The sequence below is a fragment of the Procambarus clarkii genome, chromosome 12 (genome assembly GCF_040958095.1).
Source record: "Procambarus clarkii isolate CNS0578487 chromosome 12, FALCON_Pclarkii_2.0, whole genome shotgun sequence".
NCBI lineage: Eukaryota > Metazoa > Arthropoda > Malacostraca > Decapoda > Cambaridae > Procambarus > Procambarus clarkii.
Genome location: NC_091161.1, coordinates 14,299,033 through 14,317,691, shown reverse-complemented (window position 1 = coordinate 14,317,691; position 18,659 = coordinate 14,299,033). Strand labels below are relative to the sequence as shown.

Here is an 18,659-nt window from a genome sequence, read left to right as displayed (position 1 = left end):
CATTCACTTTATATCACCCGTCTGAATAACGTATGTACGTACTGTACTAACCAGTGCTGTCAGCTCGGCATCTTTTTTGAACATTTCATAATAATAGTAATCCCTTGCATGTGTTATCTCTGCTAGCTGCTGTTGGAGATGTGCTACTTGCTGTGCCGACTCCTCTCGGCTCTCACCACTGTTTTCTTGATTGACTTTACATGTACTATCCTCTACAGCTGAAGATGCAGCCTCTACTGCAATACCTTGCTGGGCTTTCAACACTGTTAAGAGAAAAAATAGAAATGCTAATTAGTTATTCTGCCCTTGGTCCATATCGCATTAATTTCTCTTGAGTTTATCTTGAGATGATTTCGGGGCTTTTTAGTGTCCCCGCGGTCCGGTCCTCGACCAGGCCTCCACCCCCAGGAAGCAGCCTGTGACAGCTGACTAACACCCAGGTACCTATTTTACTGCTAGGTAACAGGGGCATAGGGTGAAAGAAACTCTGCCCATTGTTTCTCGCTGGCGCCTGGGATCAAACCCAGGACCACAGGATCACAAGTCCAGCGTGCTGTCCGCTCGGCCGACTGGCTCTCCAATATTAATATCTACTGTTGACATTTTAATACCTGCCACACTGCCACAAGCACTACCAACTATTTCCCAGCTTGAGTGTGTGGGAAAGGTAAATGTATAAATATTAAAGAATATTAGAGAAAGAGCTAATCCGATGAAATGTGGGAGGCATCTGTTCTTGTGATGTTGCTGTCGTTACAGTGATGGCCAGTGCCATCACCGTATACCTGATCAACCAGGCTGTGATTCATACATCAGGCTGCGAGCAGCTGCGTCCAACAGCCTGGTTGACCAGTCTAGCAACGAAGAGGCCTGGTCGAGGACCGGGATGTGGGGACGTTGACCCTTGAAATCATAGCAAGGTAACCGCAAGGTAAGGTAAAGGTACCCATGATCATCAGATGGGGCTTGCTAACCGATTCACCTGCTCCTATTCTTGGTTACTGCTCATCACAGTATAATTGGTGTAATAATAATAACACTCGTGCTTTGAATAGTGTGCGTATTTCTCTGAACTTTGTGGGTGGAGCGATGGTCAATCTCCACCCCCGAGTCAGGATTAGGGTTTGTTCTGGCTCATTTACAGAGTGGTAGATGATTGGAACATGTTAAGTGAGAAAGTGGTGGATGCCGCCGGTGGTTTCAAAGTGTCATATGACAAAGAGTACTGGGAAGATGGGACACCACAAACATAGCTCTCATCCTATAACTAAACTTAGGCAATTACCACCACATATAGAAACATCTGCTACAATAACACACACCTATTTTATTTAAATGTATTTTTATGAATAACGATGAATAGCAAACTATAAATATGCTTTGTACACAAACCCGTGTTTTCATCAAGCAGCTGTTGAACTTTAGATGACATCTGTTCCTTTTCACTTCTAAATGCCTCCATCTCTTTTTGTAATTTAGTCAAAGACTCTCGTACCCGGGTGATCTCGGCATCCTGGTCACGTATAATTTCTTTGTACTTAATGACTTCTGCTGGACACACTTCGGCACTGCTGCTACTCATCAGCTGGGGAGTAACTGCTCGTACACACGACACTGAAATATTTGTCGTTAGCAACATGACGAAGTTAAATTTGTACTGTAGCATTTTCTTTACCCCCACCCTTGCTCTATGGCAATATGTGTAATCAAACATTAATCAGTGAATCAACATATTCAAACATTAATCAGTGTGTCAACATAATCAAACATTGAATGTAATGAAATGCCTTTCTCTGGTTGGCCACTCAGCAGCTGCCTGATGCCACTACCTAGAAGCACCCAAGCCACGAGGAACACACCAGGACTCGTGAATGTATCCTGGGACCGGGACCAGAATCTGGACACCCTCAGAGGCAAAGGGAAGCCTGGGAATCACATCCATACAGTACCAAGAAAACCCTTCAAGAAAGCAAACAAGCAATTGCTTAGAAAAAAATAGTAACCCTCACAATGCAAACAACGGTTTTTAAATCGGCGTTCCAAAGAGAATTCGATAAACACCTCTAAAGGATACCCGATCAACCAGGCTGTGAATCATGTCAGATTGTAAACAGCTGCATCCAACAGTCTTACTGACTGGAGCACCAACCAGGATGCCTGATCAGAGAATGGGCCACAGGGACATTGCTCTTCGGAATCATCACAAGTAACACATTTTACTTTAGCCTTACCCAATACTATACTGTACCTTTATTTAACTCATGGTTTTATCATTTACACTTTGAGCAATATACCACACTGCCTGTTGGGTCAGTGACACCTGTGACCATGAGTTCTATGGTGTCTGTTCTCCCCTCTGTGGCTCTTCTCTCAGACCTTCCAAGCGAAGTTCAAGTTTATTAGGCAATTCCCATCTTCTGGGATCAGTTTACTTGCCTTCAGCACTCGTGACTTTGTGCCCTGTTGGATTCCCAAAGTAGGCACTTCTTGTTTTTATGGACCTGGAATTGGAGATGTTGATGAATTCCACCTTGGATCCTTCTGCGCCTCCTCTTCCTTCCTTTTCGGGTGTGGTGTGCCCAACTACAGTTCCTTCCCTACCCTTTGCTTCTGGCTCTGAAACATCCAAGGTTTTCAGATTCAGGGTGGGATTTAGCTCGGAAAGTGGCTTGCCTTCTCTTTGGGTGCTCTGTCAGTTTCAGATGCAGAGGCAGTCGAGCCACTAGGTCCCACCAAAGTTTCAGGGGTTTTCTTCGTTCCAGCCGGCCTCCTTTCCGAGACCTCTCCTCTGGACTCTTGAGGTCTACTCTAAGGACTACTCTGCCCCGGAGTCTTTGCTTCCGGCTTCCAGGGATTAGGGGAGTCCAATAAGGGTCTTAAGATTCCTTTCGTCTCCAGTTGATCCTTCATTCCTTCTGACACAGTTCTTTTGATTCAGTGGAAGGAATACTGTTCCTCCCCTTCCCTCCTTGTATGATTTTGGTTTTTATGCAGATTCCCACAGGATTTATTTCCACAAACTTTATGGTCCTTCAGATATGTTCTACCAAAGGTTTCCTTTCTCTCAGGTTTCCCTTTTGGAGGCTCGGGCAGATCTGATCCCCAAACCACACATCAGAAGATGAAGAAATACTACATTTTGGTCCATCCTGGACGGACCTAAACGTCTTCGTTTCTTCATTTTTTGATGTGTAGTTGGTCATCATATCTTCAGCCACGTTATTGAGACTCGTTATCTGCACTCGGGCAGATCTCTTTAAGTACCTCCTGCATGACCTGGCTTTTGCCCCTTTGATGAACCACTGCCTCTTTCAAGTTTGATTCTTCTTTATCATACTGGCTGAGCTATGAGGTTCCAGAGTCTTTCTGGCTAGTGGACAACACTCTTTTCATCAAGATTTTGATGCAGCTTCTGTCATTTCTACATGTTCAAGTGGTGTGAGCTTTCAAGCATTTTTTTCAGGTGATTTTGGGAGGTTTCTCTCTTGACCCACTCAATCAGTACCTGTTTGCATTCTCTTTTGCAAATGTGGGGCTCCCAGAAAACCTGATTTAATGTAATGAAACACCTCTTTCTGGAAGAGCCCCAATGGCTCCTCGATTCCCTCCCTCCCTCCCTTCCTTCCTTCCAGGGTCCTTGGCTGGTGTTTGTGATCTTCACATATGCTTCAGAACTAGCTTGGAAGGCTGTGGAAGACCTGAAGCTCTGCTTTTCCCTTACTGTCAGGGGGTTTGTGCTAATGAGCTCATGTAAGTTTTGAGATTTGATAGTTTTGTTTAGTGTTTGGGGAGCTCATTTGGTAGTTCCAAGGCTTCAGTGCTGTCAATCCCAGCAGTGGTTTGTATTAGTTTGCTGACTTTCTGGATGTTCTTCCAGTGGGTCACTTGTTTTCTGCACCTGTGGGAAACCGGTCATGGGAGTGGGAGCCGGTCGGCCGAGCGGACAGCACACTGGACTTGTGATCCTGTGGTCCCGGATTCAATCCCAGGCGCCGGCGAGAAACAAGGGGCAGAGTTTCTTTCACCATATGCCCCTGTTACCTAGCAGTAAAATAGGTACCTGGGGTGTTAGTCAGCTGTTACGGGCTGCTTCCTGGGGGCGGAGGCCTGGTCGAGGACCGGGCCGCGGGGACACTAAAGCCCCAAAATCATCTCAAGATAACCTCAAGATAACCTGTGAGGGAAGGGGGGGGGGGTCTGTCTGGTTCTGGTCTCCAGCAGGCCAAGCACAACTCCACTGCTGATGTGACCTAGTAGTTTTGAGCCATCTTGGCAAGCTAGCTACAGGGAGCCGCTGTGGCTCACCCAGAAAGAACCATTTCATTCAACATTTGATTATTTAAATCTAAGAAGGCAAGGGGAATAAAAATGAGGAGCACTTGAAAAGCACTTGTGCTGCACCTCTTGACTGCTAACTGGTAAAACTAGGCCTCTTGTAATGTACCCAAGAACAGCTGTAAGCTTCACCGTACAACTTTTTAGATAGACTTGCCAAATGGACAATGCTATTCAAACAAATCACAAAGCAGGTAAACAGTCAATATAGTTAAGTGATGTTCAAATGTGACACAAATGGTTGTAAAGTAATTGAGATATACCAAAAGTCGATTATTCAATTTACTTGAAAGGCAGTTAATTGATATGTGGGATACATATTTCACAACAGTGAATGATACATTTTAGAGAAATAATACAGCTAGCTAAGTACATAAAAGATAATAGTTCTCTTTTTGGGGAAATTTGTCTTTAATAACATAGTTAATTACAATAAACAAAAATATTTATATATATTGAGAAGGCCAAACTATGCAGCACGAACAGATTTTTCACGGTAAGTGAGGAACACACAAAATTCGATACCTTCTAAACTCTTGAAAAGCCGGCAGAACTCGTGATCAAATACTAGGTCTGAGGGTTGCTTGGCCGCCAACTGAGGTGATTTTGCTGCCTTGGAGTACACTTCTGTTCTTGAGATGTTACTTAACTTATCACCAAAGTTTTCTGCCCCAATACGATCACTCACAAGTTGTTTGAGAGACTCTCTTGAAAAGTTGCTTCCACTGCCATCATTAAACTGGACACACAAGCCAAGCAGGAACGCGCACAGGCCCTGACAAACCACTTCGAGTTCATCGTGTTCATTAGCGCTCACCTGTAAAAATAAGTCAAATCCAATGCATCATTCCCCATATCACTTTTAGATTCAAACTGTCTATGACGTATCAAGTAATTCATATTGCCTAGTAACAAACTTGCAAGAATTTCCCCGACGGCTACCACGTCACGTGGCATTGACATGACAGGAAGCTGGCAGCTTGTTGAATCCCCTCATAATTCCTGAAAATATTTTCTAACAGAATTTCTAATTGGATTAATATCTTGACTTACAGCTTTTTGAAGGTAAGCAATTCAATGGATTTATAATGCTTTAAGTGTAAAGGTATCTCTTTGATGGGAAACTTCACTGTGGATTGTTGAGCCTGAAGTGGTCACTACTTGCGTGAATAACACTCAACCTTTTGAAGAAATAGTTGGACTTGGGTGGATGCTGGTTCGGTGGCAGGGTTGTTGGTTTGTGGAACCAGTTGCCGCGTAACGTGCTGGAGGTGGGGTCCCTCGATTGTTTCGGGCGCGGGTTGGACGGGTGTATGAGTGGGATTGGGTGGTTATAAATAGGAGCTGCCTCGTATGGGCCAATAGGCCTTCTGCAGTTGCCTTTCTTCTTACGTTCTTATGTTCTTAGTTCTGACAGATGTGCCACACCAACCAGGATGTGATGGATATGTGGGCCTATGGGCCGCTCCAAGCAACAGCCTGTTGGACCAAGCTCTCGAGATTCAAGCTTGGCCTCAGGCCGGGCTTGGGGGAGTAGAACCTCTCCCAGAGCCTCATCCTGGTACAATCCAGGATTAATATCCGCCAACTTGTTCAGTACTGTATTTCAAAGGTCTCGGCGAGATCAGTCCCGTCGTATGTACTTACATTTTGATACCTGACCAAGACTATCGTGAGTTACGTTTTGATACCTGAACAAGACTACCGTGAGTTACATTTTGATACCTGACCAAGACTGACGTGAGTTACGTTATGACACCTGATCAAGACTAATGTGAGTTGCGTTTTGATACCTGACCAAGATTAACGTGGGTTACGTTTTGATACCTGACCAAGACTGACGTGGGTTACGTTATGACACCTTATCAAGACTAATGCGAGTTACATCATACTTGTCGAACCATAATAAGACAATTGCAGGTATGCCGTTGAGAGTCTACTCTAAATATATGAGGACAGCTCTCAAAGGGCCACACTTCCCACTATGCCTCCCAAAGCGTAAGAATGTCCTAGGGAAAACAACCATAGACATGATTTTAATGGAGGAGTTACCAGATAAAACTGATATGTTGTATATTTATTAAATATTATTAAATAAAATATTGACAAGATAATGTTGTTACACATTTTTTATGTGTAGCATTACATCATCACAAAGCCACTGACACGTGGCATTTCAGGCATTAAAGCGAACAAAGTGTGATACTGTACTTGATAAATACCTGTACACTCAGAATTTGCAGTGACTTTCAGGTTTAAGTTATCACTTTAGCATTCCAATGACGCGAGTACAGTACCATAGACTGATAATGTGTGTACTGTACTAAAGAGATATGTGGAGAAAAATACTGTACAAGGAATGCTGAAATGTTAATACAAAATTTGTATATTCATCAGTCACTCAAATTCTATTATCAAACCACATTTTATTTTCTATCTAGAGTCAAACAAATTCATTTGCAAACACTGTGACAGTACACTGTAATAACCAAAAACTAACTGAGAAAACTTCGAGAGTGAAGCATTTTAGGTGTCCTGAGCGGGACCTTGATATTCAGTACGTGAAACGTTTACGGTGAGGAACGAACCGACAGGTTGGGTCGTTACAGTGTTTAAGAGAAGCGGACACACCTTAATGTGAAGTAATTAAAGCTGGTGGACATACTATAGTTAATATATAAAAATATGCATGCTGTACACATTCAGGTTATGACTAGTGCACACAACATTTAACACTTGTGAAAGGTGATGCCGAGACTCGATACCGATGGAGATTGTGTTAAAAGGGGTCGAGATGTTAGATATCAGAGATGTCTGAGAAATGTGGTTTAAAAGGGGTCTGAGATGTTAGGGAGGGATAGTACCTCTTGACGGGAAACAGTTGCACCTTCTGGTGGTTCATCTGCTTTGGTCCCCACCTGCACTCAACTCTCACCTGTGGCTCCTAGTAGCAGTTTGCATGGAACAGCAGCCACACCCTGGCTAACCGCTTCGACTGGCAAGCAAAACCAGGTGAGGGTAGTAGACAGTCTGAGACCCCTCAGTGAGCTAGAGCATATTTACCTATGCAAGCGAAGACTGAACCAGGTGGACTGAGTGGAGGAAAACACCAGAATGGTTCATTGGGTAGGAAGGTGGACCCAGCAAAGTAATGTGGAGCACAGCTAGGGTAAAATGAGACACGTAGGATACAGCAGTTAGGATGCAGTGGCCATCCACTGCATCCTAACCTATCACCAGCCGTCTCGACTTGTCTTGCCGCTGGATCCAGTTGGGCCAGGGTGAGAGAGGTTGCAACTTTCCCTCACTTTAATCCAAATCAAGTGCAAGTCATGACCTCAACTCATACTGCACAACCCCAAGTCCCGTGGCAATGGCCAAGTTACAAAGCAGCAAGAGTGGATACACTGGAACTTGTAGTCACAGACCTGCACACAGGAGGCTTAGGGCATAGGGTCACTCTCTTTTGGAAAGCAGCAGCAGAGCTCGGCAGCCCCCCTGGGTGTCTGAACAGCCCTCTTCAGGACACACACACACTGTTCATCTCCATGGAGGAAGGGGCTATGGAATGTGTCTTAAACATAGCCTGCTTCAATTCACCCTGGCAAGCAAGCTGGCAGGGATACCTCACAGCAGTTGAACAAATACAGTCAGCCACGTGCTTTATGAATACCTGTTATCCGAAAATACCCGATATTCGATTGGGGTTTGTTCGGATAAAAACGTTCAAATAACTGGTGAGGGCAAGCAGCAGTCTGAATACAAATGTGCAGTAAAGATGGAATTAGTTTGCCCAGTGGCCGTACACAGCACCACTTGAGCAATGTTCATACACTAATGGATGGCTCAGAAGCATAAAACTCTGCCATGGCATTAGGTACATTGGTGTATGTGGTGAAAGGCAGTCTGCTGAGATTACCTCATCATCATTAATCTCCACTTCAGTCAACTCAACACTATCATCATCTACCACCACCTTTACTATCTAAATAACAACTACAATCTTCAAGTTAAGGAGTTAGGAGCAGGTAAAAGAAGAAGGTAAGGTGTAAGGTGAAGAACCGGTTAGAGAATATGGTAATGTCTAGAAGGCAAGAATAAGGTGAAAGGTAAGAATAGGAGGATAAGAAGGCTGTAAGCTTAGGTCAGGTCATGTTTGTTGAGAAGGTTAGAGCATTTAAGTATGTACTGTGAAAGGGAAGAGTCAACAGCAACAAAGCCAGGAAGGTCGACTCTTCCCTTGAAGATTGATTGCGTCATAGAGCAATCAAGTTTGAGAGGCCCAACTTTTTCCTTTTGAAAACATGTTGCCTATTCATAATAAACCTATTCCTCTTTGAGATCTCCACCATACTTTTCCTGATTAATTTTCAGGAACTTTCACCAGATACATTAAAACAATGCAGACGAAGTCACAATAACGTGGCTGAAGTATGTTGACCAGACCACACACTAGAAGGTGAAGGGACGACGACGTTTCGGTCCATCCTGGACCATTCTCAAGTCGATTGTGAGAATTGACTTGAGAATGGTCCAGGACGGACTGAAACAATGTCGTCCCTTCACCTTCTAGTGTGTGGTCTGGTCTCCACATTAAAACAATGATTTTGATCAATAATTTAGTGTCCTTTGTCTTGAATAATAGGACTATATTTGCAACTTTTCAGATTTCCTGCTTTCCTTGCAGTGAGACATGTTGGTTAACAAATGATTTTCAAAGCTGGGATTAATTTATTGTATAAAGTTTGCTGCATACATAAAGCTGATTAAAATGCAGCAACTTCATTAACTTTATACATTATACATGAACTTTATACATTATGTCTTCTGCAATTTCCATTAGAATATATAGTGTACAGTCACTAGTGTGCACCGGGGCAAACAGGCTCGTAGTTTCATCAAGTGAGAGAGAGAAAGAAGTTGAAAACATCATTATTTTGAGATTGTAGCAACATTACACATAAAGTTATGTAAACTGTATACAACCTGGATAACTTACATGAGTAGTAAGATATGGAACTGCAGTTGGTATGGCCAGGAAAGTCTGCACAGCGACGGGGCAGTGAGCCAGCCATGTGGAAAGAAGCATAAGAATACCGAAACGTGTGATAACCTTCGACCCGGCTTGTAGGATGGACGTGCACTGTTGCATGAGTGACACGGGTGGACTCCCCACACTGGTGGCTAGCTGCACTCGCAACATATTTTCCTGAAAATAAAATTTGCAACATGTTATTGTAAATTTTGTTTACAATATTGTAAATATTGTACTGTTGCAACACAATACTGAATATGCCTACTTTATAGTACAATTTTTAATATGACAACTTTACAGTGCAATACTAAATATAACAACTTTAACTGCACAACTGGAGAAACAAACTGTGATGATGTACAAACTATCGGCCATGTCAGGGAATACATCACGATTACACTAGGATACAATATCACAGAGAAAATATACATTAACTTTAAATTACCAATTGGATATACAGTACTGTACTGTACTACCATCCTTGACCCATTTACTGCCACTCCTTGATGAGGCACTTTTCCAAGTATGATGGAAGAGTTTTGTTGGTTAAGATGGCAAAACATATTCAATAACACCGTGACTCCCCACCCCTGGCAGGGTCTTGGCTGCGTCTCCCCACCCCTGGCAGGGTCTTGGCCGCAACTCCCTAACCCTGGCGGGATCTTGCCCGCAACTCACCACCTTAAAAATTGTGGGTGAAGTTGGCTGCGAGTCCCCATCTTGTAGGCGGGGTGGGGGTGACTTTGGCCACAAATCCCCATTTTGAATGGGAGTTGGCCGCAAATCCCCATGTTCAAAGGGTCTGGCTACGACCCTCCAATCTCCAAGCAGATTGGCCACAACTCCCAACTTCTGAAGGGGTGATCATGACCCCCCCATTCTTGAGGGGGCAGTGGCTAGGACTTCCCATCCTTGAGAGATTGGGATTTTATAGTTTAGTGTCTTCTTTGGTCCAGAATTCCTTTTCTACTCCTCTCTTTTTAGTGGCTCTTGTCTCCAGTTGTCGGGTCGGGGAGTTTCATGTTACTGTATCTTCCACAGACAGGGTTTTTGTTCTTTTGAACCTGGGTGGGGTTTTGGTCATTTGCAGTCAGCTCCTTCATTTCTGGCAGAGCCAGTCGGCTGGAATTCAGAGGGGGTCCTTTGGTTATTGATGCTTGGTTGGTTCAGCCGGGGGTGCATCACGTGCTGCATCCATTAGTGGTTCTCCGTCATTAGTTTCATGCCACCGATTTGGCCTCGGTGAATGCTCTGTGGATGGCTCCTATGTCCTTGATTCCCTGTTCCAAGGCTTGTATATCTCAGGTCATCTGCAGTGTTATTAAGTCTAGCCACGCTGCTGTCTAACCTCATGCCCATGATGTTAGGAAGCATGCCCCTCTGGTGGCTGTGTTTGCTTATATGACCTGGGTTGATATTCAAGCACAAGGTTCTGGCAGCCTGGTATTTAGTTGATGTTCCCAGGCCTTAGCTTCCTAGGGTGGCCTTGAGTTGGGTCTCTCAGCTTCAATTCTCGTCTTCGTCTTGGCTGCCTGTATTTTTTCCTCCTCCCTATTAAGGTCCTGTATTTTCTTCATCTCTTTGGGTAGTTAGCTTCAGTAAGCCACAATGGGGCTTCCCCCAGAAAACCAGCATTGAATGTAATGAAATGCCAATTTCTGGGTAAGCCCCTGTGGCTCCCCAAATCCCTCCCTCCCTTCCAGGTTGTCGGGAGGGAATTTGTGTGTGCATCTGCTCCAGAACTGAGAGCTAGAGCCCCTTGCAGAGTGTGGACCCCTTCCCCCAAATGAGAAGGGAAAGAAGAACTATCAGGGGGAAAGCGCCAAGTCATTACGACTATATAGCACTGGGAACGGGTCAGGGTAAGGATTTTGGGATGGCACGGGGGAGGGAAGGAGTGGTGCCCAACCACTTGCACGGTTGGGGATTGAATGCCGACCTGCATGAAGCGAGACCGGCGCTCTACAGTCCAGCCCAAGTGGTTGAGCAAAAAATGAGAAGGGAAAGATGGGGTGAATGAGCACACGCTAGTTTTGAGAGATTCCAATGTTTATTTACATAATTGGGGGTGCTTATTAGGATGATTGTGAAGCATGGGTCTCTCTTGAATCCAGCAGTTGTCTTTTTGGTTTGCCGACTTTCTGGATGCTTTCCTCATTGAGGTGACGGACTATCATTATCTCCCTGCGCCTCTCTGGGGAGGGCCAGGTTCTGGCTTCCGGGGCTCATCCAGAAATTTGTGTTTCAATACATTCAATGCTGGATTTTCCAAACGTTTCAGATTTAGGAAGTTTTGGGTTTTTCTAACATGAGATTTTTGACACTTTTAAACGGTATTACAATATAAAAAAATGAACATTTCAATTACATCTCAATTTTCATATGAAACTTGACATTATTTTGCATATAATGCATAAATATTTGACATTATAATTCTGCTTTTACTTACCTTTTGTGTACCATTATCAACTAGAGAGTGACTGAGAGCTACTGCGGCAAACCAGTTAGACACTGGGTCCGGAGAGAAGAGTCCGCTGCACAGGAGCTGACCCGCCGTCACCGAGTTGGCTGGTAGGAAAACAAAAATACGGAATTTTACTTTCTTCGTATTTTTATTGCTTTTACAGTGTTGTATTTTTCTCAAGTGCAAAGATGCATTGGCTTGTTAATAATGTTATACAGTATACTGTATATCAAAGAAAGTGTAGAAGTGTAACTAATATGTGTACCTCGATATAATACAGTAATAGAACAATAAAATATTGTTTTTATTATCACACCGTATTCACGCATAACTTACAACTACTGTATCTATATGTTTTTGCACCATTGCAAGCCTCTAAGTTTTGGCGAGTAAGTAAGTAATTATCAAAAGAAGGCACCAAACCGGGAAGGCTATGTAGCACCATCAAATGAGCAGAATAATCAGAGGGCGCTAAATATCACCAAGGATGCCAATACGAGAAAAAAAACGCATAAGGCGAACGATATCAAAAGTATCCGAGTCACCAAGAATTCTATTGAGGGACAGGTGACCGCGAGTAAGTTTTGGCGAGTGTGCCAATCTTGTAACCATTGATTCATTAATGGAATAATCATACACACACACTTGCCTATTGCTGACAGCACCTGATAATGCAAAGTGCCACTTGATACACTACACACACATCGCTAACTCAAGCCTAAATATTTATTTTATCAGAATCCTGGTCACTAAATCCCGAATATGAATAATTTTTCACGTGCTCATTTTCTAAAGGATTATGAGGTCCGTTGTGTGATGCGCAGAGGCAATAAATGCGGCTGTATGCTGTGGCTCTGTCTTGCTTTGGGATCATCATCGGCAGGAACGAGTTCACGGATATCTGAACTTTCTACGTAATCTTTTTCTACGTCAGGGGTCTTCTATGTCACAATGGTAAATAATTGCTGATACTGAACTTATTTGTTTCCTCATTAAGCGATAATGTAGGCACAAGCTGCATGGTGGTGGTGGTGTGAGACGGATGCGCGGCGATTGTGGTGACGTCATGTTTGTTTCCTTGTTTTTAATCGGAGTTCTGTTTGCTAGTTCAGCTTTCAGTTTGCAATTTTTGATCAGCAGTAGTTTGTTTTGAGATTCCTACCTTTCTGGGTGCCTGACCTGGTAGATGGCAGACAAAGACTGTTTCCAATTACACGGGGGTGTCTTTAGGCCATTGTTCCTTGTGCCTCTCTTGAGGGGGGCCAAGGTTCTGGCTCTGGTCCCCAGTAGGCTTAGAACTCCTTCGATTGACTGTTGCCACGGTCTAATATATACACATCAGCCCGGTATAGCTCCTGGGAGCCGAAGGGGCTCTCCAGCCCGGTATAGCTCCTGGGAGCCGAAGGGGCTCTCCAGCCCGGTATAGCTCCTGGGAGCCGAAGGGGCTCTCCACAGAAAAACCATTTTGTTGGGCATTTGAGGTGATCAAAGGGGGAAGATTCCTATATTTTGCCTTTGAATCATTTCTTTAGTATTATTTTAGTTTATTTATGACAGTTGTAAATTTAAATTATATATAAAATTAAGTTCTATTATATTTTTATTTTATATAAATATATTTTTCTTTGTATGTTATGACTGGTTATATGTGTAATGGAGTCTCGAAAAGGTTCAACAGCTACGAAAGTTTTGCACATGGACTTTCTATTAACAGTCATGAAAACTTACCACCTCGACAATTGCCAACAAAATGACACATAATAGAGAAGGGTCTTCATGTCAAGAACTTTTGTACGATGGATGCTGCTGCAAACGACATTGCCAAGGAGGATTTCATGCAATGTCTATCCTCTTCATCAGTACGTTGTAGAAAAAAAAAATTGCAAGCATTGATGACATCTTTTAGTGCACTTGACTTTTGGGCAAAAAACTCCCCAGCGTTGAATGTAATGAAATGCCATTCTTCTGGGTGAGCCCCCGGAGGCTCCCTGAAGATATCGGACTGTAGGCAGATATCGGGAGCAGATAGAACTCCCTGGAGTTCTGCCTACCTGGGACCACGAGCCAGAACCTGGCCCCCTCAGAGAGGCACAGGGAGCAATGGCCTATGGAAAAAACCCATGTGCTTGAGGACATTCCATGTCTGCCATCGACCGAGGTTAGGCACCCAGATAGCATAACAAAAGTCCCACCTGGTAAGAAATTGCAACCAAAGACCACACAGAGACAGAACTCCCCCATAAACAAAAGGAAACCAAGCAAACAAGCAAAGGTCATTGATCGCCGCCGCGCCACTTGTCCGAGCAGCCCTCCCCTCCTTGGGAGGGGAAAGACCCGGACCCCCGCGTTGGCTAGTCATACCTCGGTTCGCATTAGTGTTGTCTCGGTGTCTCCCGATTTATGTGGCACCTTTCCCTGACTGTGGAACCGTCGTGGCGGATGCCTTTCGGCAGGACTGGTCGAGATGAGGTTACCTATACAGTACCTCTTTCCCCCGGTGCCCTTGTTGTTTCGGGCTCTAGCTCTTTTGGAGTCTTACTACGAGAACGTAGTCCATACGGCCCCTTGGTGCCTGGCCCAGCCTTGGTTTTAGGCGCTTCTTACTCGATGTCCATCACAGTTACAGCCAGGCAGCCACAGTCATGCAGTCACAGTCATGCAGTCACAGTCATGCAGTCACAGTCATGCAGTCACAGTCATGCAGTCACAGTCATGCAGTCAGTCATACAGTCAGTCATACAGTCAGTCATGCAGTCACAGCCAGGCAGTCACAGCCAGGCAGTCACAGCCAGGCAGTCACAGCCAGGCAGTCACAGCCAGGCAGTCACAGCCAGGCAGTCACAGCCAGGCAGTCACAGCCAGGCAGTCACAGCCAGGCAGTCACAGCCAGGCAGTCACAGCCAGGCAGTCACAGCCAGGCAGTCACAGCCAGGCAGTCACAGCCAGGCAGTCACAGTCAGTGTTGGCCTGTCTATATTTCAACTACAGTATATGAGGCTGCCAAAGCAGTTGTTGAGGCAGGATTACAGGGGTGTTGGAGGGAAAAGGAGGGTGATGGGGGTGAAGATGGGAGGGAGGGGTCCTTAAAGGGAGAGACTAGGAGTGTGAGAAAAGTATGGAGGGGAAAAAGGAGGGAAGGAGAGGGGGAGGTTAGAGCATTGGAAACTTGTTTTAGCTTGTCAGTAGGTAACCAGCCAGTCGGGAGTTTGTCAGGAGTGGGTGGGTGTCGGCGCCACGGATGAGCTAAAGTGTTAACACCATCACATGGCAGTGCTGCAGCCAAATCAAGGCCGCCAGAGGCAGGGACAGAGAGGCCGACTAAGAGTCCCAAAACAAAGCCCTGCAAATTCTGAACTTGGGACAGAACCAAATGGAGCTTCCGCCAGTTCATCAGGAATCTTAACCCTGTGAGCTAAGAAAGAACCAGTTCCCTGGCCTACAGAGAAGCGGACTGGCAGAGTCCACATCAGCCAGTCATCTAGGTGTACCAGAACACCAAAAGATAAATATAGGTCACTATGACCCAGGACAAATGCATAAGAATACAAGAAGCCAGATTGAGCCCTAACAGGAGGACATGAAAACAGTAAACCTGTCATCTTATGACAAAGCCTAACCAATTCCTGAACCCCGGAAGGAGAGACTTGTCAGGCCAGCGGAACCTTGGTCCATGAATGCCCCAGAGTACGGAGTTTTCGGTGTACGACTTCAATTTCATCACAAAGTTTGACCCGATGTACAACATTTGCTTCAGAGTATGACTCGTTTGTTGATACTGTACTCGTATTCATCAACATAGCTTATCATTTATAACCAACATTGTTGACTTAATAATAAGGCAACCATCATTGACTTCTACAGCTGTATGGTACATGCAACACATGGTTGTATATCATCACGTTGGGGGAAGCCAGTCGGCCAAGCGGACAGCACGCTGGACTTGTGGTCCTGGGTTCGATCCCAGGCGCCGGCGAGAAACACTGGGCAGAGTTTCTTTCACCCTATGCCCCTGTTACCTAGCACTAAAATAGGTACCTGGGTGTTAGTCAGCTGTCACGGGCTGCTTCCTGGGGGCGGAGGCCTGGTCGAGGACCGGGCCGCGGGGACACTAAAGCCCCAAAATCATCTCAAGATAACCTCAAGATAAGATAACGTGCAAGGGGTTAGAAAGTCCCCCAAATCATGACTTGAACTAGAAGAACTATTCTTAGAGAAACTATATAAATACCAATAAAATATTGCCAATTAATTATTTGTGAAAACTAGAAAAGAATTCACAATACTGAATATTACACTTATATTAACCTTTTTAAGGAGTAAATTACAGTTGTTTACATGATAAACAAAACAATATGATAACATGCATTCAGAAACTATAAGCAACTCCATTAATGGGTAATGCATGCACAAACACACAAGCTTCAAAACAACAGTCTTTGATAGAATTGTGGCAAGAAAGAATTCGTCTTCACAACCACGTCACTTGTGAAATACGTCGTGGCAAACATTGTGTAAAACACATGACTATGTATAGTTTGAAAGGGAGTGGTATGTGTGGTGCACAAAACAACTGCAACTTACGAAAAGGTTTAGCTCCAGGTACAACTGAAAAGAACACACACTAATTGTTAGCAAAAGCTGTAACACACATCAAATTATCCATAAATTACCATTCTTTAGCTAAATAATAGATTTTACAAAATGATAAAATCTCTATAACTAAAACATGAACATTTGGAATTAATAGTCCAATACAACATAACCATTAGGCGCACCATGGGCTATACAACCGCACCACTACCCTCACCATATACATTTTTTCTTCAGCTAAGTTTTTTGTCAGGTATACAGTCTTTGGCATGGCTATTAAAATATTGAATCCTAAACCATCTTTTAAAACTGGTAAAATTTCATCTAATAATATGAGTGAGAGATTCATAGCTATACATAAAATGGAGTATATGGGTCGGCGTAACACACTGCCACATACCCAGGTCATAATTATAATTAACTAAACTTTAAGTCTATCTCAAATCACCTTATATCCATTATGAATTTCAATAGTGCAAAAAAAAGTGAGCAACACCTTTATTTTTTTACATGTTCTGGTACAATATAACCCAATAGATCAACTTTATTAACCATTTCGCTGTGACAGTTAATTACACCACAAGAAAAACAGCAGTTGTTCCAAGCATGATCTGTGTCCACGTACTGTACTACTTAAAATTAACCTCGGTACCACCAGGATTTAGGCCTGGTGGTACCATGGTATGTACAGGGTATGTATGCCACATACCCACATACTGGGTATGTGGCAGTATGTGGTAACACATCAGGCCTGCAAGAACCATTCATCACCTACCTGAAGCCAGGACAAGAATCTGGCTCATTCTTTGATGCAAAGAGAACCTGCACACTCTAGATCCATCTGTGCAATACTTGGGACCCACCAGAATAAGGGGCCAGATTCACTAAAGCACTTACGCAAGCACTTACGAACCTGGGGCCAGATTCACGAAAGCAGTTACGCAAGCACCTCCGAACGTGTACATCTTTCCTCAATCTTTGACGGCTTTGGTTACATTTATTAAACAGTTTACAAGCATGAAAACTTGCCAATCAACTGTTGTTATTGTTATAAACAGCCTCCTGGTGCTTCGGAGCTCATTAACTGTTTAATAATTGTCAACAAAGCCGCCAAAGATTGAGAAAAGATGTACAGGTTCGTAAGTGTTTGCGTAAGTGCTTTCGTGAATCTGGCCCAAGGAGTTTCATTCCATTCAATGCTGAATAATTCATCAGGTGGACTAGAAAGAAGTGTCACCTGGGGAGAGCAAACCCCACAGTACTCAGGGTCGAAGGTATCACTGACCAAAAAAAGGCAGCATGCCGGGGGCAGAACAAGTGATCATTGTTGCATGGCATGGACGATAAGCAACACTTAAACTCGTGCAATGAAAGAGCAGGTCTGGGAGGGGATATCCATAGGACCACTGAACCCATGGGAAATTTCCAGGCTCTTCGGGGTAAACCAAGACGAACACCCAGGCACTGGGGATGATATGCTGGTCCTAAAAGTAAACAACACAGCCTGAGTTACAAAGTTGTGAAGGCTGACCTCAACATGCTGAAGGGAGGGCTATGAACCACCAGTGTGCCCCGCCAGTCAAAGTCACACCTTACTCGGGTCAAAGACACACAAACCATAAGACTTCCGACTCGCTCTACATAATGGCTGCCACAAGCAAGGACCTCTAAGAGAACAACCCTCTTGAGAAGATAACTCTGGCAATGCAAGGGAGCTGGCGGCTGAGCGGACAGAGCACTGCACGCGTGATCCTGTGGTCCCGGGTTCGATCCTGGGCGCCGGCAAGAAACAATGGGCAGAGTTTCTTTCACCCTGATGCCCCTGTTACCTAGCAGTAAATAGGTACCTGGGAGTTAGTCAGCTGTCACGGGCTGCTTCCTGGGGGTGGAGGCCTGGTCGAGGACTGAGCCGCGGGGACACTAAAGCCCCGAAATCATCTCAAGATAACCTCAAGATGCAAGGGCAGTACTAAGGAGCACACAGGGAAGATAACCAGGAGCACATACAGCTCCAAGCACTCTTAAAGCCAGGCTCATGCTACACCACAGAGTACAGTAACAGACAAACCACTAAGCTGAACAGGGGAAGCCGCATGGAAAAAGAGGCGAGTGGGAACCACTACATCAGCGACAGAACTGACAACTCGGACCTCGGTAGACAGTGAGCCACCTCCCACCTCCCTTCAGACGAGTGGGTCAGTAGGGGTAAATGAGCTCTCACTAGTCTCGAGAGAA

The 18,659-nt window shown here is 44.5% G+C and overlaps 1 protein-coding gene across 6 annotated transcripts in view; it reads right to left on the bottom strand.

Moving 5' to 3' along the window:
- p115 (General vesicular transport factor p115) overlaps positions 1 to 18,659 on the bottom strand; it is a 45,415-nt gene that overhangs the window by 10,881 nt on the left and 15,875 nt on the right. For 2 of the 6 annotated variants that reach the window (XM_045766237.2, XM_045766238.2), the window contains exons 10-15: positions 16,416 to 16,439; positions 11,820 to 11,938; positions 9,335 to 9,544; positions 4,861 to 5,152; positions 1,393 to 1,614; positions 52 to 263 (exon numbers count right to left, since the gene is read on the bottom strand). In XM_045766237.2, coding sequence (XP_045622193.2) covers positions 52 to 263; positions 1,393 to 1,614; positions 4,861 to 5,152; positions 9,335 to 9,544; positions 11,820 to 11,938; positions 16,416 to 16,439 — 1,079 coding nt within the window. Of the gene's footprint in view, positions 1 to 42; positions 264 to 1,392; positions 1,615 to 4,860; positions 5,153 to 9,334; positions 9,545 to 11,819; positions 11,939 to 16,415; positions 16,440 to 18,659 lie in introns of all 6 variants that reach the window. The other 4 variants (XM_069323312.1, XM_069323313.1, XM_045766236.2 and 1 more) reach the window with 3 other exon arrangements.